The sequence below is a fragment of the Sciurus vulgaris genome, assembly GCF_902686455.1.
Source record: "Sciurus vulgaris genome assembly, chromosome: 8".
Lineage (NCBI taxonomy): Eukaryota > Metazoa > Chordata > Mammalia > Rodentia > Sciuridae > Sciurus > Sciurus vulgaris.
In genome coordinates this window covers 146044483-146066969 of record NC_136468.1, presented here as the reverse complement: position 1 = coordinate 146066969, position 22487 = coordinate 146044483, and the positions used below count along the sequence as shown (strand labels likewise).

The 22487-nt window shown below is 48.7% G+C and overlaps 1 protein-coding gene across 6 annotated transcripts in view; it reads right to left on the bottom strand.

The window, feature by feature from the left end:
• The window catches only part of P2RX7 (purinergic receptor P2X 7), a 50857-nt gene extending 28675 nt beyond the window's left edge, over positions 1–22182 (bottom strand). Inside the window, exons 1-4 of one of the 6 annotated variants that reach the window (XM_079149569.1) lie at positions 21563–22180; positions 19392–19462; positions 2893–2969; positions 2595–2781 (exon numbers count right to left, since the gene is read on the bottom strand). In XM_079149569.1, coding sequence (XP_079005695.1) covers positions 2595–2781; positions 2893–2902 — 197 coding nt within the window. In that variant the 5' untranslated portion in view covers positions 2903–2969; positions 19392–19462; positions 21563–22180. Of the gene's footprint in view, positions 1–2594; positions 2805–2892; positions 2970–13970; positions 14388–19391; positions 19463–21562 lie in introns of those variants that run through there. The other 5 variants (XM_079149573.1, XM_079149568.1, XM_079149572.1 and 2 more) reach the window with 5 other exon arrangements.
• Between the last annotated feature and the right edge of the window lie 305 nt (positions 22183–22487).

Below are 22487 nucleotides of genomic sequence, written 5' to 3'. Positions count from 1 at the left end.
AAGTGGGCTTAATAATTAAAAATGGTAGGTTCTGTCTGGTGCAGTGGCACACACCTGTAACCCTGGCCACTCTAGAGGCTGAGGCAGGAGGGTTGCTAGTTTAAGGCCGGCCTGGGCAACTTATCAAGACCCTGTCTCAAAATAATAATTTTTAAAAAAGGGCTGAGGATATCGTTCAGTGGTGGGACCCTGGCTTAGTATGCCTAAGTCCTGGGTTGATTCTCCGTGTTCTCATGTCTCTTATTGCCCTGAATAATTAAAAGTGTATTTCAAATGCTTTAAACAAAGCATTTACACATTCAGCATCTATTTGTTTTGTCCCTTCTCTCTGCCCAGCCCCTGAGTGAAATTCTTAGGACGTACGCCTAAGTCCAGAGTTGCCCACTATGAGCTGACCTTGGGAGGCCAAAATACAGTGGACAATGACATGCTCCCAGCTGTTCTCAACCTTGGCTGAGCAGTGAAATCACCCAGGGAGTTTCCAGAATGGAGGCTCTCCAGTCCTGCCCCTGGAGGCTGATTTAGACAGGCCGGGGCGGTTATTTAGATACTCATATAGTTCTTAAAAGTTCCTCAGGTGACTAAGGCACAGCCAGGAGTGAGAACCACCAAGAGACTCACGAAAAGACAGCTCATACTTGGCCACATCAAGTACATTTGGAAAAAGACGTTCTCTAGGGCCCAGCAACGTCACTGTGAGGTATCTGCCCCAGAGAAACTGTCACATGTGGGTCCGAGGAGTTACCTATGAGAATGTTCAGGCAGCACTGTGAGAAGGAAAACTGGAAATACCCTAAATGTTCTCAAACATTGAATAGATAAATAAATTGGTGGATTCACAGTGGAATGCTCCGCAGCAGTGAAAAATGAGTTGTCTAAAGCTGCTAGGTCAACATGGAAGTAATATAATAAGTTTGCTGAGCAAACAAAGCAAGCTGCAGTAGGATATAAAACTTGAAGAACTCCAAAGCAATGCCATCTACTCACACAAATACTTGTACAGAAAGCCAAAAGATAGAAATAACCCAAATGTTCATCAACAGATGAATAGATAGACAAAATATGGTCTATAGGTACAATGGAATATTAATCAGTCATAAAAAAGAATGAAGTACTGATACATGTTAAAATGTGGATAAACCTCAAGAACATTGTCTGCTAAGTGAAAGAATCCAGACACAAAAGGTCATAGCCTATGATTCCCTTTCTATGTGAAATATCCAGAAAAGGTAAATCCATAGAGACAGAGTAGATTGGTGCTTGCCAGCGGGTGGGGGAGGGAGAAATGAGGAGTAACAGCTATTGAATATGATATTCCCTTGTAAGGCAATATTAGTATTTGGGAACTAAATAGAGGTGGTGGTTGTAAACATGGTGAATGCACTAAATGCCACGGAGTTGTTCACTTTAACACGGTTAATTTTATGTTCTATGAATTTTGCCTCCATAAAGAAAGGTTAAAAACTACATATTTTTTACAGACCTTGACATATGTCTGTAGAGCTATCAAAACAAACGAGGGAATACAAACACCACATCCAGGATGATGTTTATAAGGAGAGAGGAAAGAATGGGATGATGGATGGGTTGGCAGGGGGCAGAACTGGGTCAATAACGTTTTATTTCTTAAGTCACAGGGTTGTACCTGGATGCTACGTTATTCACTTAGAGAGAAAGATCGTCAAGGACTGGGGTCGTAGCTCAAGGGAGGAGTGCCTGCCTAACGTGCTCTAGACCCCGGGTTAAATCCTCAGTACTGCCAAAAATTAATACGAAAAAGAAGAAAGATATTGGGGAAAATTATGTTGGGGCTAGTGATCCAGATTTGGGACCAATCAGCACGTGTGACAGAGATGACCTCTGATCAGCGATACATCCCCCACCCTGCCAGCCCTAGAACACACACATGATAATGTAACGATCTGTTTTTGAGTTGGATATTGCAATACTGTCCCAGAACTACACTGGGTCAGTTTGACCCGCCATCTGGGGGGTTCAATGCTGATCTCTCGTGTTCATTCCAGAATGTGCAACACATTCTAGATCAGCTTTAATAGAACCCGACCCTCTCATTATCAGAAACCTGTATTTGGATCATGAGGAAAATGCAAATTTTAGGAATTAAAATGTGCCAGAGCTTTGTCAAAGAAAAAAGAGGGAAGGAAAGAGAGTTTACAGTATTCTGCCCTTTGGAAGGAATATTCTCATGAGCGTCTCTTGCTCTTGCTTGGTGACTCAGACAAGCTGCAGCGCTCCTCTGGACCTGGGTTTTAGTCTCTGAGGGGCAGATAACTCATGACCTTTCAGCTCTAAGAAGCTACAGGTCTGTGTATTCTCCAGCAGGCAAAGCCATTGGTCCCTGGAACACACACAGCATGAGAAGCAGGGGATTTGACTGGGCCCGGAAGGATGTTAGGTAAGACGGAGGTAGGGAGAATCTGGCTGAAGAAGAAAGCTGACATGAGAAAAACCAGGGCCATCCCAGGGCCTCTCACAGGCAATTCCTGCTGAAGAGGAGGACACGGAGTGGCAGGCAGGGGGAGGTGGAGGGAGCTGGCTGTGTGGCCCTCGGGCTGGCGCACAGCCCCACTCACCAGATGTAGATGCAGGTGCCCACCAGGAAGACGTTCTTCAGAGTCCCAATCCACACGCTGTGAATGCGGAGGACTCTCACAGAATTATACCCACACAGCTGGCCCCTGGCCAGCATGGCGAGACGGTTCTCGGAGCTGGGCAGGGAAGAAGTGCCTCTCAGCCAAGTCTGCCTCCAGCTTACAGGGCCTGGGTTTCCAGAGCAAAGGTAACTCCAAAGTGAAAGGAGAGCCCTGCAGGTGAACTGCTTTCACATCTGCTTAACCCATGCCCAGCCCAGGGCCTGACCACTGTACTCACTGTCCACCATCTGCCCATGTCACCAGGAAAGCTCACACAAGTATCTTCTCCATCTTCTCACACCCAGGCACTAGCTCCTGAGGATAAACATCCGGTCAAAGGGCGTGCACATGGACAGCTCGACTCCCTCATCAGACCACAGAGGACCATGCTTCCACCAGCAAAGGAGGGGTGGGCACACCGCCTTTGAAGAGGCTCTCGACAAACCCAATGGTGGCCACGGGGGCTTGGCTGAGGTGGACAGTGGGAGGGGGTGCTGGCCAGAGGGATCGGGGATGTTAGTGCAGCAGAGAGGAGAGACGTGAGCAGTCTGGAGAGTGTGAGGTGCAGGAAGGCCTCAGGACTACGGAGGGGACAGGGTCCGGCTCTGTGTCCAGAGGTCTAACAGCGGGGTGTGGTGGTGCTCGCCTGTAATCCCAGCAGCTCAGGCAGGGAGACTGCGAGTTCAAAGCCAGCCTCAGCAGCTGAGCCAGGCCCTAAGTAACTCAGTGAGACCCTGTCTCTAAATAAAGTATACAAGAAAGGGCTGGGGGTGTGGCTCAGCGGTTAGGCACCCCTGGGTTCACTCCCCAGTACCAAAAAAACAAAAAGCGTAACCATCAGAGCAGTCCCAGAACAGACATTCTGGTGGTTGCTAGTTGGTGACTGTAAACATAACGATGATGACGATGGTTTCCACTTGTTCCCATCCACTTCCCCTCCTCTCCTGTTTCTTCACCATCTGCATTTAAATATCACTTCTCGTCTTAAAAATAAACCCTCGCGCAGTCCCACGTTCCTGTACCACCACCGATGCCTCTCTGCTCCCCTGTAGCCAGCCTTCTGAAAGAGTGAGTCACCACATCCATTTCCGCGTCCCCGTTCACTCCTCCACCCCTCCAGTCTGGCTCCCACCCCCACTGCTTCTCCAGGGCCTCCCTTGCCAAGTCATTTCCACTCAGTCCCACAGACATGGCCGGGGCCTGGTCTTCCTGAGGTGGCTGCACAAATCTCAGAGGCAGCTGACTCCGGTGACCAGGTACCACTTTCCTCCTCTTCCCTTAACTTCCAAGAATCCACATACCCGCCAACTTCTTTGAACCTCTGTGGTTTCCATTCTCAAGATCCTCTGGGGACTTCCGTGCTCCCAACCCGTGAAGGTCAGTGCTGCCTGGGGCCTGCTGCAGGGTGTCTTGTTTTCTCATCTGCCTCTTCTCCTGCTGGTCGGCTGCAGCTTCTTCCAAGTCTTTCCATCTGTGTGCTGGGCATGGAGATCTACAGCCACAGCTCTGGACTCACTACCCCACATTGGCTCCTTCTCCCACATCTCCTATCCCAGGAAATTATTCCACCAGCCATTAGTGCCCAAGCCAGAAACACGGGCCACTGCCGGACACTCTGGTCCCTCATCTCCCTCATCCACTCAATTACAAATACTGTCCTGATCTCCTAAGAGTCCTCAGCTACCTTTCTCCTCGACCGCTGTCATCTCCTCAGCCTAGGCGTCCACCCACTCCCACTTGGAGGACCAGTGGTCCCCAACAGGGTCTCCCTCCCTGCAGTCTTGCCCTGTCCCCTCCCCTCTCTGCACTGCTCTAGTGAGAGTAGGACTCTGGGTGAGGTGCTCAGGTCCCATCTTGGTCTACCTCTTGTTAGCCTTGTGACCTCAGGTGAGTTACCTGAACTCTCTGAGTCATTGTTCCCTCTTCTAAAATTATATTGGGCAGCGTTTCTACTTCTAAACAACGGAGTCCACCCTGCAGCGTTTAGGAAGAAGCACTGTCTTAAAAAGGCAGATTCATAGAGGCAGGGGGTTAATCAGCGGTTGCCTTGGGATGGACAACCCCTGGGGACGGGAGCCAGGAGTGGCTGGCAATGGGCACGAGGGGTCCTAATGGGGTGACAAAATGAGCTGAAACTGGCCTGTGGCCTCGGTCGCACAACCTGATAAATTTACATAAAGTCATTGAAGTTCATACTTAAAATGAGTAATTTTACAATATGTAAATTATACCTCAATAAAATGGTGAAGAAATAAAGGAAAAGGGGATTTTAAAGGATGTTAGGCAGTTCACACAATCTCGGTGGGCTGAAATCAGGTTTGCTCAGACACTACACAGCCTGGAGCAACACCTAGGGAGCAGGTACTATTCTAGAAAAAGATTCCTGCCGGCCACAGCCCAGCCCCCATGTGGGAACTCACAAAGAGGGAGCCAAGCATACCAACAGTGTTTGGGAGTGGGGGCCATCAAGGTCACCCTCCTACAGTGGCTGAGTAATGGCCACTAAGATATCGGGTCCAAACCCCTGGAAACTTATCCGGGAAAAGAGTCTCTGTAGATATGACTAAGGGTCGAGCTTCTACTGGTTTATCCAGGTGAACCCTAAATGCCATCACGTGTCCTCATGGGAGGGACGCACAGAGAGATCGGACACACGCAGAAGGTCCCATGAAGAGAGCAGAGAGCGATTGGAAGATGCTGGTCTTGAGGACTAGAGTGATGTGGTGGCCACAAGCCCAGGGACACCGGCAAACAGCAGAAGCTTAAAGAGGCCAGGAAGAGATTTTCCTGGAGACCTCTAGAGGGATTATGGCCCTGCTGACATCTTGATTTCAGCGCAGTGATACTGATTTTGGATGTCTGGCATTCCTGAACTGTGGAAGAATAAATTTCTGTTGTTTTAAGCAACCAAGTTGGTGCTTAATTGTTACAGCAACCTTAGGAAAATTATACCTGGGCAAGAGAATAAGCACAGGTCGATACGCCACATGTTTAAACATTTGAAAGCCATAAAAATCTTTAAAATGAGTTTGCTCGTCTATCCTGACAAATATACCTGCCTTACAACCTGGAAGGCCAGATTCAAATTTAGAATTCTTAGGCTCTTTAGAATTCTGTGCTGGAACAAAAAAAGTGCTGGTGGAAGAGGTCCTGGCCCACGGCCCACCACTTCTTACTTCCGGATCCTTCTACACACGTGTGCGTGTGTGTGGATGACCCAGACCAAAAGCCCACACTCCCTCCATGCCTTCCACCTAGTGTTGCCCACTGGCTATCCCTGGGCCCAGAAGCCTGCTCGTGGGCACTGTGGTGTGCTTTCAGGAGGATAAATCTGGAAAGAGACTCAGGCCACTCAGGAAGAAAATTGTGGTGTCTTGGGTACTTGGACTGTAGGGGAATGAGTGGGCACATTCTGCCCCTGTGATGGCGGAATTCTAAGATGGCCCCAGGATGTCCTGCGTCCTGGTGTGCACACCCTGCATCATCCCCAAAACCTTGAGCTGGGATGGATATTTTCCTCCCATGATTAGGTTATGTTGTATGGTACAGTTGACCTTGTAACTGGAGGATCAGCTTTCTGGACCCCAAAGAATCACATGAGTCCTTTAAAAGCAGACTGTTTTCTTCACCTGGTTCCAGGAAAGCATGTGAAGCATGAGACCTTCTTGGCACTGCGTGGAGGCTTGAGGGCCACGTGGTGAGGAACGCAGACGGAGGCTGGATCCAACAGCCAGCGAGAAAACAGCTGTCAGTCCTGCAGCCTTGAGGAACTGAATTCTGCCAGCTGCCAATGGGCTCTGAGGTGACTTTTTCCTCGTCTCCAGATAAGAACTCAGTGCCCTGACATCTAGCTGTCCACCTGTGGGGCTGCATTAGATCCCATTGTTGTGTAACAGATAGAAGTTAATACAGCTTCACATGCCCTGTAATCCGCAGGGAAGCTCACTGCCAACAGAGGAACAGAACAGGACCTGCTAAAACCTGGGGTGCAGGGAGGGGCTCTCTAGGTCAAAGGGCAATACTTAACGTTCCTATTTGAATTCTGCTCATACCCACCCCCGCTGTTGGTCCCTGCATACCGCAGTGCTGCATGGTACTTAGATTTGAAAAGCTGGGGTCTCAGGCTACATCCTAGCTGCAAGGGAAGCTGGGAAATTCAGCTGCAACCTCTATCGGAGAGATGGAGCTTGGAAGGTGGGATTTCTCCAAACACAGGCCGGTCAAGTCACGATTACTCACTTCAAGAACCTGTCTTACAGAATTACCTGCGAGGGTCAAATAGGCTAACCCACGTCCCGTGTTAACAAGAGAACTTGGCACACGCCAAGCACCCACAGTGCCCAGCAGGTATTATTACATGTGAAGCAGGATGATCACTCTAATACGAAACTGCGGGTACGGAACCCCTAGTGTTGTGTGTTTGAACATTTTCACGGTGAGATGTGGAGGCGTGGGGGTAGCTCATCCTGCTCCCAGCACCTGGCAGAGCTCAAGGCTGTCCACAGCCTGGGCCCACCTCCAGCCCGCCCTGGCCTCCCATTTCAGGTGCTGCACACTCCGGCCAACTGACATCCGTGTGGTCCATAATCCTCTTCTCGGGCTGTGCTAAAGGCCCAGGAAGGCTGGGAGGGTCCAGCTCCAGGTGGGAGCCAGGGTTGCTGCCATCCCCAGAAAACTGTTCATCCAGAAGCTTCTGCCATTGAGCAGCAAAATAGGAAACGTCCTCCAGGCAGCTTTTCATAAAAGTCATTCCCCTGAAGGGACCTTGCTTGCCAAACACAGGGATGCTCGCCTGCAATCCCAGCTACTCAGAACACTGAGGCCGGAGAATCCAGGTTCAAGGCCAGCCTCGGCAACTTAGCAAGACCCTGACTCAAAGCAAGAAATTCAAAGCAATGGGGATGTAGGTCAGGGGGAGAGCAGCCCTGGGTTCGATCCCCATTACTGAATCTTTTTTTTTTTTTAAAGTACAATGCTCTTTTGTGGTATTTTTTTTATTGTTTTCCAGAGGTTTTTTTAGTGCTTTGGTATTAGACATTAATAAAAGGATGCTGACCAATGTAGTAGGTGGGGCATTTTAGCTGCTGGCTGGACACCCGTAGCAATGCTGCGTCAGTCCTCAGCTCGCCTCTCCCGGGTCTTGCACGTGGGGGAAAGGGCACCGTCCTCATCGCCCACAGGATCCCGAGTCTTCCTTCGCCTCCCAGCGAGTCCACCAGTGCTGCCCTGGGAGCCCATCCCCACTTGGCCCACGTCCTCCCAGCTCTGACATCCCTCCCAGCCCAGCGCCATTTTCTCCTCTGGGTGACTCCAGCAGCCTCTCACTGGTCCCTACACCTCATTTTTGTCCCAACTCAGCACAGTGGCCTTCAGACGCATGAACGAGATGGCTCCACTCCCCGGTCAGGCTGTGCAGAGGCTTCCCGTGCCACCACATCAGATTCCGATTCTCTCCATGCCCTGACCCCTGCTCCGCCCTCCTCTCTCACCAGGTTCTGGAGCATTCCTTCCTTCCCGCTGTTCCTGTTTTGCTTCCAGGCCTTGGCAATTCCTGTTCTCGTGGTTCCCCGTGTCACGTGGTGGGATTCTCCTCCTCCGACAGAGGTCTCCTCCTGAAGTGGGCCTTGTCTGAACCCATGGCTCGGCAAACTCAACTGCTCACCCAGAATCAAGGGTGCGTTGAGCATGTGGTGAATCTCCTTGTGTTTCTGTCCCCAGGGGTCACAGAGGCCATGCCAGCATTGAATTTGCTCCTCCCTGGCTTCTGGTGCCTCCTCTATCTCTGTGGTGGCCTCACTTCTACTCAGTTGGAGGAGGCCCAGCCTCTCACAGGAGGCTTGGTTTAGATAATAACTCAGCAGTCACTAGCAAACCAAATAGGGGTCAAGTACCAGGGTGAGTCAGCAGCCCCCATGGGCTAGTGGGGAGCAGGGCTCCTGGTGAGACTGAGAAGGGGCTGAGGTAACCGTATGAAGGTCCCAGCCATGACAATGACCGGAGGCAGAGTCTTCACAGGCCACTGCAGGACTACAGAAGTAGTCTTCAGAGTCCCCTGAATTTCCAGCTTTTAAAACGACCTTGTAATATATATTTTGTTTTTTCGTGTGGACCCTCTCCAAGTCCTCTTCCCATTTCTTTTGGTAGCAGAATTCTTTCCTAAGGCAAATCCAGTGGCAGTGGTTCAGGGAGGGCTCACTCTGCCACCTTCTCCCTGATTCCTGTCCCAGGAGCCAGCACATGACCGAAGGCTGGCCATTCAGATGACACCATCCCTTTAGCTACAGTTATTGGTTTAGGGATGGGACCCCTAACTCAGATCTGACCAATCAGAGTCTTCCCTGGGACTTTCATACCAGAGTTGTCAGGAATGATTTGTTTGTTCCCCTGAAGTTGCTGGAGAGGATGTGAGAATATGAATGTGCCATCACGCTACTTAGCCTCATCAGGAAGGAAGCCACGTACATGATCCCAACTTACCAGTGATTTGATTTATGAGTTTTTGACTTTACAATGGTGTGAACAGGAATTTAGTAGAAACTGTATTTCTAATGTTGATTTTTTTCCCCCTGAGCTACTGATATGTGGCAGAGCACTCTCTCTTGATGCTGAGCAGAGGCTATGAGCCTCAACTCCAGACAGGTGGCAATCATAATAACAACTAACCTGTATGGTGTGCTGTGTTGCCAAGCTAAGGTGTTTGATAGGACAGGTGTATTGAATATATTTTGGACTTAGTATATTTTTAATTTTCAATGGGTTTCTCAGGACATAATTCTATCATAAGCCAAGGAGCATCTGTAGAGTCAAATAGATATGGGGAGAGAGACCCATCCCAGTGACCTAGTTTAAGTTCATGTTCCTTCATGTCTGAGGACAGCCCCATCTCTTTGATTGCCCAGTTCCATGATCCAATAAATTCTACATGGTGGCGTTGTGATTAGCTTGAGTTAGGTTTCTGTCACTTACTACCCCAAACCCTGACGGACAGCATCCTGTCCCATGATCCTGCAGCCCTGCAGGCTGGAGCTGCCTCCCCGCTTTCAGCTCCAGACATGGACTTGGTTGGGAGAGAGTGAGAAGTTGATCAGGCTCTTGCCTTACTTCTCCCGTGGGCAGCCCCTGCCTGTTACGCCATGCTTGAAACCGAGGCCCCATTTACTCCTTAGCCTTGGTCTTGGCCTTTCAGCCAAGAGCCCAACCACTAGCTGCTGTCTCCTAAGCAATGCTTGGCTTGTCTGGACTTCCGCCTGTGGTCCGGGTCAGTCCTCCCTGGTGCCCACTCCCTGCCCCAGTCCCAGTGCTCCGTGGTCTGCCACGTCACAGTGGCCGAGTCATGGCCGCGTCTGCTCAAGGTCTCACAGTGTGACGGAAGGCAGCATTCCCAAGCTGCATGCCACGAGACCCCCTGTGGTGAAACGTCCAGAGACACTCCACTAACAAAGAGGAACGGAGCAATCAGCAGTACTTTTTCTTCAATTTTATATTTTTAAATAAAAGAGTATAAAATTAAACCCGTATCTCTCACCCTGCACGAAACTCAACTCACAGTGGAACAAAGGCTTAGGCACCTAATAGAAGAAAAGGAGGCCCAAACCTTCACCATGTCGGCCTCGGACCTGACTCCCTTAACAAGACCCCAAAGCACAAGAATCAATAAATGGGATGGATTCTCGGCAGAAGAAACAATTGCTAACATGGAGAGAGTGCCTACAGAATGGGAGGAAATCTTAATCACCCGCACCTCAGATAGAGCATTAATTTCCAGGATCTATAAAGAACTCAAAAAACTTAATACCAAAAAAAACAAATAACCCAATCAATAAAAGGGCTAAGGAACTGAACAGGCACCTCACAGAAGAAGAAATACAATCAATCAACAAACATGAAAAAATATTCATCATGTCTTACAATTAGAGAAATGCAAATCAAAACTGCTAAGATTTCATCTCACTCCAGTCAGAATGGCAATTATCAAGAATACAAGTAGCAATAAAGGGAAAGGCAAGGATGTGGGGAAAATTCCACTCACACATTGCTGGTGGGACTGCAACTTGGGACAACCATTATGGAAAGCTGTATGAAGATTCCTCAGAAAACTTAGACTAGAACCACCATTTGACCTAGTTATCTGACTCCTCATTTTATACCCAAAGGACTTAAAATCAGCATACTACAGTGACAAAGTCACATCAATGTTTTAGCAGCTCAACTCACAATAACTAAACTACAGAACCAACATAGGTATCCTTCAACAGATGAATGGATAAAGAAAATGTGGTATATATTCACAATGGAATATTACTGAGCCTTAAAAAAGAATGAAAGTATGACATTTGCTGGTAAATGAATGGAGCTGGAGAATATCAAGCTAAGTGAAATAAGCCAATCCCCAAAAGTAAATGCTGAATGTTTTCTCTGATATACGGATGCCAATTCACAATAGGGGTGGGCAGCTAGGGAAGAACAGAGTTACTTTGGATTTGGTAGAGGGGAGTGAAGGGAGGGGAGGGGGTGTGGGTGTAGGAAGGATAGTAGAACGAATCAGACATTATTACCCTATGTACATATATGACTACCTGATTGGTGTGCTTCTACATCATGTGCAACTAGAAGAATGAGAAATTACACTCCATTTATGTATGATGGGTCAAGGTGCATTCTACTGTCATGTAAAACTAATTGGAACAAATTTTTTAAAAAGTGGGGAAAAAAACATTTTCTGTGGGAGTTATCTTTTAAATTGGTATCTAGGTTAACAGGTGGAGGAGCGAGATGCTCTTTCTGATCTGTGGGAGCAGAGACAAACAGAGGGAACTCAAGCATACCACGTCAGGCTTACTCCAGGGCACCCAACTGCTGAATCACTGCACTGCTTAAATCATTCTCCCCGGGCTGGGGACGTAGGCGGGTGTAGAGCTCTTGCTCAGTGTGCATGGGGCCCTGGGTTCCATTCCCACCGTCGCTGCAAAAAGTAAAAAAATAGTAACTAACTGACTACATTGTTCTCTCTCTCCATGCCCCTGTGGAAGCTGTCTAACTGAATTTGAGGGCGTTCGGTGCATGTAAGATATGATTCTACCTTATGAAAGAAAAATAATTATCATGATAAGGTATTCTCATAGTTATCTGTTTTTACAGACAATTTGTGTGTGTGTGTGTGTTACTAGGGACTGAACCCAAAAGCACTTAACCCCTAAGCCACATCCCCAGCCCTTTTTGTAATTTATCCAGAGACAGAGTTTTTAGGGCCTCGCTAAGTTGCTGAGGCTGGCTTTGAACCCCTGAATCCTGCTGCCTCAGCCTCCTGAGCTGCTGAAATTAAATAATCTGCTTTTAAGAAACTGTGTGGGGGCCAGGGCTGTGGCTCAGTGGTAGAGCGCTTGCCCGGCATGTGTGAGGCCCTGGGTTCCATCCCCAGGACTACAAAATATATATATGTATGTATACATAAATACAAATAGCTTTTAAATAATAAACACGTGAATCAAACCATGATAATCCTAACGATGGCCTTGTTCTGAGCAGGACAAATACGTGTGGGGCTTGCTGTGTGCCTTTCATCTCCCCAACAGCTCCGCGTTTATCAACTCGTTTAATGATCCCAACAATGATCCCCACTTTATAGATGAGGGAACTGAGGCACCAAGACGGAAAGAATCTTTGAATCTACATTTTGAGATCTCAAATCATGGCTTGGATGTGGCTACTCTGAGACTCAGAGGAGAGGATGCCTAATTACTTTCACAGATGTGATTTTTAAAAATAACCGCCAGTTAGTGGAGCTCCTATCCGAGCCGGCCAGCATCATAATCATGGTAAGGGGTGGTCATGCCTTCTTTTTTTTTTCAGTACTGGGGAACTGAACCCAATGGAGCTACATCCCCAGCACTTATTTATTAATTTTTTGAGACAGGGTTTGGCTAAGCTGCTGACTACATTTCATTTCCTGTCTGACCCAGTAATGATTTGAACAGATGCAGAAACAGGTTGTTAAGTGACTTGGCCAAGGAGAGTGCCAGGATTATAAGAGAGATGCTCTCTTAGCGGACTACAGTGTCTCCCTGTGCGGACACAACTTACCATCGTCACTGTCACCACCACCATCACCACCACCGAGAATCAGGGCATTTGCCTTCAGGGAAATGCAAGTGAACCACAGCGAGACACCGCTCCGTGCCCACTAGGCTGGCGATGATCGAAAGGCACAGTAGTCAGTGCTGGTGAGGGTGTGGAGAGACGGGAGCCCTCGCCGCCGGTGGGAAGGTGAAGAGTGCCACAGCTGTGGGCACCGGGCCAGCCGTTCCTCTGAAGGTGAGGAGTCATCAGCATGTGATCCAGCAGCCCACCCTAGGTGTGCATCCGAGAGACACCAGATCACACCGCCACACCTCGACCCATGTTCCCCGCAGCATTGTTCATAAGAGCCCGAAAGAGAAACAAGCTTAATGTCCATCGCTGATGAATGGATAAGTAAAGGCGACCTATCCACGCAACGGACTGCTATTCAGCCATTAAAAAGCATGACGTCTGATACATGCTACAACACGGATGAACATTCAAAACATGCTGAAAGAAAAAAGGCGGTCGCAAAGGACCACGTTTGCCTGATTCCATTTATGCAAAATACCCGGAATAGGTAAATCCATAGGGACAGAGGGTGAATTAGTGGGTGCCTGGAGTTGAGGGGGCACCAGGGGGCTGGAAATGAAGGCTAAGGGGTGTAGGATTCTTGGGGGAAGAGGAAAGTGTTTAAATTGATTATGGCGATAATCACACAACTCTGTGGGCACACTGAAAACCACTGAATTATACGTTTTAAATGAGCAGATTGTATAGTGTGTGAATCTCCATAAACTGTTTTAAAAGTAATAATACAAGCAGGGGAGGGGTTGTGGCTCCGTGGTAGAGCCGCGCTTAGCATGCACAACGCCCTGGGGTTGATCCCCAGCACCACACCCACACACAAATAAAAAACAAAACGCAAAGAACCTACAGAGACATTTACAAGCCTGGTCCTATTCCTTCCCCAAAGCAAGGTGATTCAGACGCCAGCAGTATCACCAGGTGTACCCTGGAATCCCTGCCTCCTCCCGGGAAATCCGGGGTGTCGCGCCGGTTTCCCACCTTCCCCAGGCATGCCTGCCCTGCGCAGCCTGGCAGGTTTGGGCTGGAGCTGAATGGAGCCACTCTCGCCTCCCTCCTGCGGCTTCCTCCTCCCAGATTTGCTGAGAAAGCGTCCCTCAGGCTTGAAGCCACAGGAGAGTCAGGAGGTGCACCTGAGGCTGCAGAGATCTGCGCGCCCCGCTCGCCACTTACCACACATAGGAAAAGACGATCACGTGCAAGACCCACTTAATGGTGCCATAATTCGTGCTCTGGATCCGGGTGACTTTGTTGGTCTCGTACTGGAAAACCTCACTCCAGCTGCAGCAGGCCGGCATGGTGGGAGGCTCGCTCCCTGCTTAGGGGCTTCCAGGGAAGGCCACTGCGAGTCCCCACTCCCCGCCAGGAACCGCAAAATGAAACAAACCGATTCTTAGCGGGAGCCTTCGAGTTCCTCCAATGACCGCAGACTGGGGGCGGGTCCTGGCCTCTGCCCAGATGTGACTGGGATAAACAAGAAGCACCAAGTCCTACAGGCCCGGCTGGCAGAGGACCCCGCCCCAGCTGGCCTCCCCCAGACGCCTGCACAAAGATGGTGTTCAGAGTGTGCGCATTTTTAGAATTCTCCTTTTCCCCTCTTTCCATTCGCTTTTTTGAACTGGTTTCCTTTGGGAGAAAGGGGCAGCCCTTTAAATGTCATGAGACCCAATACTTCCATTGTGCCTCAGGAAAGGGCCTCCATCTTTCCATGGCCTCAAACCCCACTCATAGATTGACTGGTTCATTTCTACACCTCTTTATTCAGCCCCAGATGTATGGGAGCATTTCTTGAATGAAATTGTCCCCTTTTCCTTCCCCTGCCCTTGACAATACTCTGGCAGATGGTGGGGCAACCAGCTTTGTTGTTGGGTGGGGTACTTAATTTCTGTGCTGAATCTCCCAATTGATCCTCAAGTTTTACTCTCCAGACCTCCTCTGTGCCCTGGGAGGTGGATCCATGACAACCCAGCCAGCCTCAGATCACCAGGAGCTAAGTCACTGTAAAGTCATCGTCCAAGAAAACTATGTTTGTCTCTTTCAATGAGGGAGACACCCACCATGGGAGCCCAGGACATCACCAAACAAGAGAGGAGATGAGGTCATTGTAGGATTCTGAGGAAGGTGGGGCTGTTTCAGTAGAGGAAAGCAGGCCACTTAAAATGTAGATTGCAAGGAGACCCAGGGCCTGTCTCCTGAGGAGCAATAAAGCCAAGATCAATGTCACGCCTTGCATCCAGAAACCTTTGTCTGAAGCTCTGCACCTGCGTACTTCTCTGGGTCAAAGTAACTTAGATCCTCCAAGCAACAGTGAAATATCTCGTTCTCAGTCATATCACTGCAAATATCAAAGTTTCTGACCACGTGTGATTTCAGAGGCAGTGTTTCTCAGGGAGAAAGAAAGCAGAAGTCTGTCAGAGGTGGGGCCGGGGTATTATCATTTCATAGCTACAGAGACATATTGTTTCCTGTTATCTTTGTGGCTGACTTTATCCCTGGTCCTGTTATTCCAGGCTAGTAAGTAGCCAGGAAGATTTTAACTTTTCCAGTCTAAACTCATTTGTTCTTTTTCAGCCAGATAAGCTGCATCAGGGCCTCCCTGGCTTCTAGGTCAGGTGACTGGAGAATTGGATTCGGGGCTCCTGGCCCCTCCCTGCTCAATTGCAAATCGGTGCCACATCTGGACACCACTCCCTCCTTGCCTGGAGGTGGTGAGGGCCCCCCACTGCTGCCAGCCCAGCCCCACTGTCCATCAGTGCTTTTCCTTGACTCTGCCCACACCTTTGTAAATGGTCCCATCATTTGTTATTCCACCTGAGTATGTGACAATTTTCCTGCTGGGACTCTGAGTGACACAGCAATAGTTTTCTTTTTCTTTTTTCTTTTTAATATTTTTAGATGGATACAATGCCTTTATTTTATTTATTTATATGTGCTGCCGAGGATCAAAACCAGTGCCTCACACATGCTAGGCAAGTGCTCTACCACTGAGCCACCACCCCAGCCCAAATAGCAATCGTTATCTGTAAAAACAGGAGATGAACAGGACTCAGATAGGGCAGTAAAACCTAGTGGTTAGAATGCGGGCTTCAGAAGGATAGCCACCTGGCTCCCAGTCCAGCCTTTATCCTAACGACTCGGTTAGCAGACCTTGGACTGCTCTCTTCATTCATTCATTCATTCATTCTCAAGATCACCAGAAACTGGTGCCTATATCTATGACCAGGCAGACAAGTCAAACGTCCATCCACGGATGAATGGATCAACAAAGCATGCCTCGAATCAACATTTTCAATGAAATGTGATTTAGCCATAAAAGGGATTGAAGTGCTGACACATACTGCAACATGGGTGAACTTGAGGACATCATGCCAAGTGAGAAAAGCGAGACACAGAAGGCCACATCTCTTATGATTCAATGTATAGGAAACGTCCCCGGGTGGCAGAGCACTTCCGCTCGGCTGCTTCAGCCCTCATCCCATTTCCCATCACGACCACGCCAGGGGTGCTGTTCTCAGTAGGGAGACCTACAACTTCTCGGTTGCCAGATTGCACGGTTGTATTCCGTTCCTTGTTTTTATTTGACCCCTTGGACACATTCAGCATCATCTACCGCTCTCTACTTCTTGAAGCAATTTCTGTTTGGTTTCTATGACCCCCCTGGGTCCCATGTTCTCCTGGTTTCTCCCTTTTATCTCTGTGATGCTGTCTTATCTTTCTGCAGTCCTCTTTTCTCCAGAATTACCAATTCCAGCAATTCTTTCTGAGTACTTTTTGTGTTTCTATCAGTCAAGACAGGGCAGATCACACTGCAATAACAAAGCACTTTCAGAATCTCCTGGCTTAAAACAGTGATGACTTATTTTTCAATCACCTTCCATGTCTGTTATGGGTTACCCAGAAGCCTCTGCTCTCTGTCGTCACTCAAGAACAAGGCTAATGGAGCAGCCGCTGTCTTCCACCCTTGAATAAGAACCCTGGGGAGCTCACAGAAGGAATTACATGCTGTGACTTAGAAATGATGCACCTGCTGGGCACGGTGTGTAATCCCAGCGGCTTGAGAGGCTGAGACAGGAGGATCATGAGTTCAAAGTCAACCTCGCCAATTTAGGGAGGCCCTAAGCAACTCAGGGAGACCCTGCCTCTAAATAAAACACCAAAAAGGGCTGGGGATGTGGCTCAGTGGTTAAGTGCCCCTGGTTCAATCCCAACTACCAAAAACAAAGAAAGAGAGAGAGAGAGAGAGAGAGAGAGAGAGAGAGAGAGAGAGAGAGAGAGAGAGAGAGAAGAAGAAGAAGAAGGAGGAGGAGGAGGAGGAAGAGGAGGAGGAGGAGGAGGAGGAGGAGGAGGAGGAGGAAGAGGAGGAGGGAGGGGAGAAAGTATAAAGAAAAAGAAACAATGTACCCATTACTACCTGCAAATCACTGACCAAAATTAGTCACTGGGTCCCACCTCACCACAAGGGAGCCAGGAACTTTGATTACACCATGTACCCGCAACATCCAGAAAGAGAAGAAGCAAAAGTATTTGGTGAACAGCCCTAACGACTATCACATCCTCTCCCTGGAAAGTTTCGTCCATACACATTGTTTTAAGAATTACTAAAAAGGGATGGGAGGAGGGGCAGATGTGTATTCCCTGCTTAATTTCGCATGGAATATGGCTGGAAAAAGAAGCTATTGCATAATGCATGAGAGTGCAAGATGGAAAAGTGGAGTTCCCCATTAAAAAATCAAGGCTCTCGAGATGACAGCAATAAAGCACTAAATCAAGCTCAGCTTCCTTCTAAGCATGGGCTGGCCCCCAAAGTGACTGCACAGGTCCCCTGCCTGTGAAGCTAACAGCTGGAAGAACACACCAGGTGGTCCCTGGGAGGGAAATGAGCCAACTTGACAGGAGACTTATCAGCCTTCTCAGAGCGGAACTTTCTCCGCCATCCGCATGCATGACTTCCTTTTTCCAAAACAATGAATGCAAAATCTGTATCTCCAGACGAACCCTCCCTTCTGAGCGCCACCCTGGCAGTCTCAGAAGCTCTGGGTCTAGGTATCCCAACACACTTCAGATCACAGCTTCCCAGCGGAATAGCTGCTTACAGAAGGCTCCTTCAGGTGAGAGGAGAGGAGACAGCGGGACAGGCCTGTTTCTGTCAGCTTGGCCCTGAGGGGAAACCGGCAAGATCGGTTCTTAATGGGGCCCAGGGAGCTGGGGGAAGATTTGCAGGGGAGAGGTAGTTAAGATCCCTCTTTGTGAAATAGGAAACCAGGTTGTGAGTGGAACAGGGATTGTGTGTGTGTGTGTGTGTGTGTGTGTGTGTGTGTGTTTCTGGTTACAAGTTTCTGAAAGTCAAGTGACTTTCCTTAGTGGAAAAGGAACGTTTTTGCTTTGCTGTTTTTTGAGAGAGTGATCACTTATCTCATAGAATTCAAGTGCAGGAGCCAGGTGTGGTGGCACATGCCTGTAATCCCAGCAGCTGGGGAGGCTGAGGCAGGAGGATCCCAAGTTCAAAGCCAGCCTCAAAAACTTAGCAAAGCCCTAAGCAACTCAGCAAGACCCTATCTCTAAATAAAATATACAAAAGGGCTGGGGATGTGGCTCAGTGGTTAAGTGCCCCTGAGTTCAATCCCCAGTACCAAAGAAAACAAAAACAAAATACAACCATCAAGTGCAGGAAATGTGGCCCAACCACACAAAAACCTATTAATAGAAGCAGAAGCTGAACTACCCTGTACTGGGCTTGCTCTTCTGTCTGTGACTGTGTGGTCCCTCTTCTGTCTCTCTGGACACCCGCTGCCAGCACTGGCTTTCTTGGCCTCTCTGAGGGCAAGAAGCCTTCAGAGTGGGGCATCCACAGTTCCGTGCAAGCCCAGATCAACTGCCCAATTCCAAAGTCTGGGGGAGTGAATCTGATGGGTCTAGCTATTGATCTGTGGTCCAACCAGAAGTGGTGTGGGTAGGACACAGAATGGACTTGGCATCTGGGGCCGCCTTCATAAGGGGAGGCAGTGGGAGGGCCAGAAGGGAGGGAGGGAGGGAGGAGAGACAGCAAGACTGGAGCACCGCTCGTTAAATGCCCAGTTCCTCTCTCAGGTGGTCCGCCGGGCGTCTGGCCTAGGCCATCTCCCCGGGTCCCAAGTGGGACTGAACCCAGATGCCCCCAGTCTTAGCTGCCTTTTCTGCTTCCTGCACTGGCAGTCTTCTCCCGGGCCCATGCCCCCACTCCCTTCCTGGTGGCACCCCCAAATAAACTACTTGCACCCAAATCCTTTTTTTTTAAGTTTCCAGGGTCCAGTCACCTGCGAGTTTTTGGATGTGTGCTCCAAAATGAAAGACAATCTCTTGATCTTGGGCCCCATGACAATCTTGACGGGGACCCCATATTGTATAGAACATCTTTGGAGAAGCAACAGCTTGCCAGCTTTGAGCAAAGCCTAGAGATTCAGACCCTTCTCAAGTTCTACCTGTCTTCAGCAAAAACAACCGTCACCTGGCCTCTTAGGTCCAGGACATCCGGTGGCGTTTGACATGTCTGTGGCAGAGGGGGTTGGAGCCTGGGGCAGACCCAGCATAAGAAGCAGAATGAGGGCCACAATATACCTGGCCTGATGGCATCTCTGTCCTTCTCCTGGGATCAGACCATGTGATTGTCTTGTTGTCATGGACAATACCTTTTAAAATTTAAATATAAAAAACTTTAGAAGGTCAGATAGGTAATATAACATTTACCATTGTAACCATCTTTCAGTATCTAGCTCCGCAGCATTAAGGACATCCACATTGTTATACGACCGTCCCCACCATTTATCTCTGGAAACTTTTCCTCTGGAAACTCTGCACCCATCAAATAGTAACTCTCCCCTCCCCCAGCCCCTGGCAACCACCATTTTGCTTTCTGTCCTTGAATTTTTTTTCATTGTACACAAATGGAGTACAACTTTTCATTTCCCTGGTTATACAGGATGTAGAGTTACACCATTCGAGTGATCACACGTGTACAGGTGGTAATGATGTGTGTCTCATTCCACCATCTTTCCTTCCCCTGCCCCGTCTCCTCCCCTCATTTCCCTCTATACAATCCAAAGTTTCTCCATTCTTCCCTTACCCCCACCCAACACTCCCCTGTTATGTGTCAGCATCTACTTATCAGAGACACATATGGCCTTTGGCTTTTTGGGATTGGCTTATTTCACTTAGCATGATATTCTCCAACTCCATCCATTAACCTGCAAATGCCATAAATTCATTCTTATTTATGACTGAGTAATAGTCCGTTGAGTATATATACCGCAGTTTCTTTATCCGTTCATCTATTGAAGGGCATCTAGGTTGGTTCCACAATCTAGCTATTGTGAATTGAGCTGCTATAAACGTCGCTGTAGTATGCTGATTTTAAGTCCTTTGGGTATAAAATGAAGAGTGGGATAGCTGGGTCAAATGGTGGTTCTATTCCAGGTTTTCTAAGGAATCTCCATACTGCTTCCCAGAGTGGCTGCGCCAATTTGCAATCCCACCAGCAATGTGAGTGTGCCTTTCCCCCCACATCCTCAAGAACACTTATTATTGCTTATATTCTTGGTAATTGCCATTCTATCTGGAGTGAGATGAAATCTTAAGAGTAGTTTTGATCTGCATTTCTCTAATTACTAAAGATGTCAAACATTTTTTTCATATGTTTATTGATTGATTGTGTATCTTCTTCTGTGAAGTGTTTGCTCAGTTCCTTAGCCCCATTATTGACTGGGTTATTTATATTTCTGGTGTTTCGTTTTTTGAGTTCTTCATAAATTCTGGATATTAGTGCTGTATCTGAAGTGCATGTGGCAAAGATTTTCTCCCACTCTGTAGGCTCTCTCTTCACATTATTGATTTTTTCCTTTGCTGAGAAAAATCTTCTTAATTTGAACCCATCCCATTTATTGATTCTTGTTTTTATTTCTTGGGCTTTAGGAGTCTTGTTAAGGAAGTCTGGTCCTAAGCCAACATGATGAAGATCTGGGCCTACTTTTTCTTCTATTTGGTGCAGGGTCTCTGGGCTAATTCCTAGGTTCTTGATCCATTTTGAGTTGAGTTTTGTGCACCCAGATCCTTGGTGGTATGTATTGGGGGTCAATCTCATTCAGATTTATGTGTGTCAGGAGTCAGGAATTTATCCTAAGAGCAGTAGGTGGATGTAGGGGGTGGATTAAGAGGAGCTCATTGGCACCCTTGTCAAACCCTCCAGGCTGCACTGTGGAATGAGCAAGGGGAGCAAGAGTGGAAGGTGTGGGTATGCCCGGTCATGGGTGCAGTGACCCTGAGGGGACCAGAGAAAGACACCAGCGCCCAGGCTAAGCAGAGGTCCTGGGGAGGGGAGCAAAAGCAAAGGCTGTGTGCACCAGAGCCCATGGGGAGAGCATGGCGTGAATAAGCTGCAAGAGGTCCCCCAAGCCTGGCTAAAGCTGCGCAGGTAAGGCAACACTAGCAAGCAGGTGACAGACTGACAGACCAGGAGAGGCATGTATTTGACACAAAGATAGGTGGGAGCTTGGCGTGTGATAGAAACATTTAAAATCAGCAGAGAAAGAAATTATTCCAGAAAGGACGCCGGAGCCAGTGGTCAACCATGTGGAGGAGCGGGGACATGGTTCTCGAACTTGTCAGATTTGAAAAAGTAGGTCAGTGTTGGGGATGGCATGGAACCACCAGACCTGAGCTGAATCTCTAGTCACACACATTCTGTACGAAGGCAGAAAAGCCAAGACGAACAGACGCCCTTTAAAATAACTCACCAGCAAGGTCTCACGCCCTCCTCCACCGGCTGGTGTTTGGTTCTTCCTCCTGTTCAGACTCTGTCCGTGTCAGTGCTGGCCTGGCTTTGTGGCAAAGGCATGAGTCTCACGGTCCCTGGGGCGTGACACCTGTCAGTCACGGTTCACTGTGGCTTCTCTCTCAAGAACCGCAATGACTAAAAAAGGTCAAAGCAATATTTTCCCCTCCGTATTTCTCAGTGAATGTGCCTTTCCAACCCCTTCTTCCTTCCTTCTCACCCTCTAATTCAGAATTTGTATCAAAGATGGGTCAGGAGTCTCCTGCTTAGTGGTGTCAGAGGGTTAGCCGAAGACCCAGCCCTCTGGTCTTCAAACATGCTTTTCTCTTTCTCTCTTGCTTGTGGCTGTTCATATTTAAATTAATTAAAATGAGATGAAGGGAAAAAATCCAGCCACTCAGTTGCACCAGCTCTGTCTCAAACCCACGCGTGGCCGGTGGCTGCCGTTTAGACCGTGCTGATACAGAACACTCTGGCATTGCGGAGTTCTACGGACAGAGATGGGAGGGAGGGACAGGCCAGTCCAGATGTCCCTGGAGACGTTCCAGGCAGATGGCCTCAGTTTCCTGAGTGAATGAGGAGGAGGGTTGCCCGACATGAGCGAAGGGGGTGGCCCAGAGCAGGAGGGGGACGAGGGCACAGGATTCAAAGGAGTTGCTCTGGAGGGCGAGAGGAGAGCGTCATCAGGGAAAGCAGGAGCTCCATGCAGCCTTGAGACTTAAGACCTTGTGTCTGTGGGCCCCCCCGCAAGCCATCCGCTGCCCCCTCTACACCCAGCCACCCACCAGGACTTGCGAAGTGGTTCAGCTGGTGTAGGATTTGTGGTCACTGGTATCATCCCTGTTTCTTATGGCCATCTACATTTGTTCCTGAAACAGCGTAAGCCA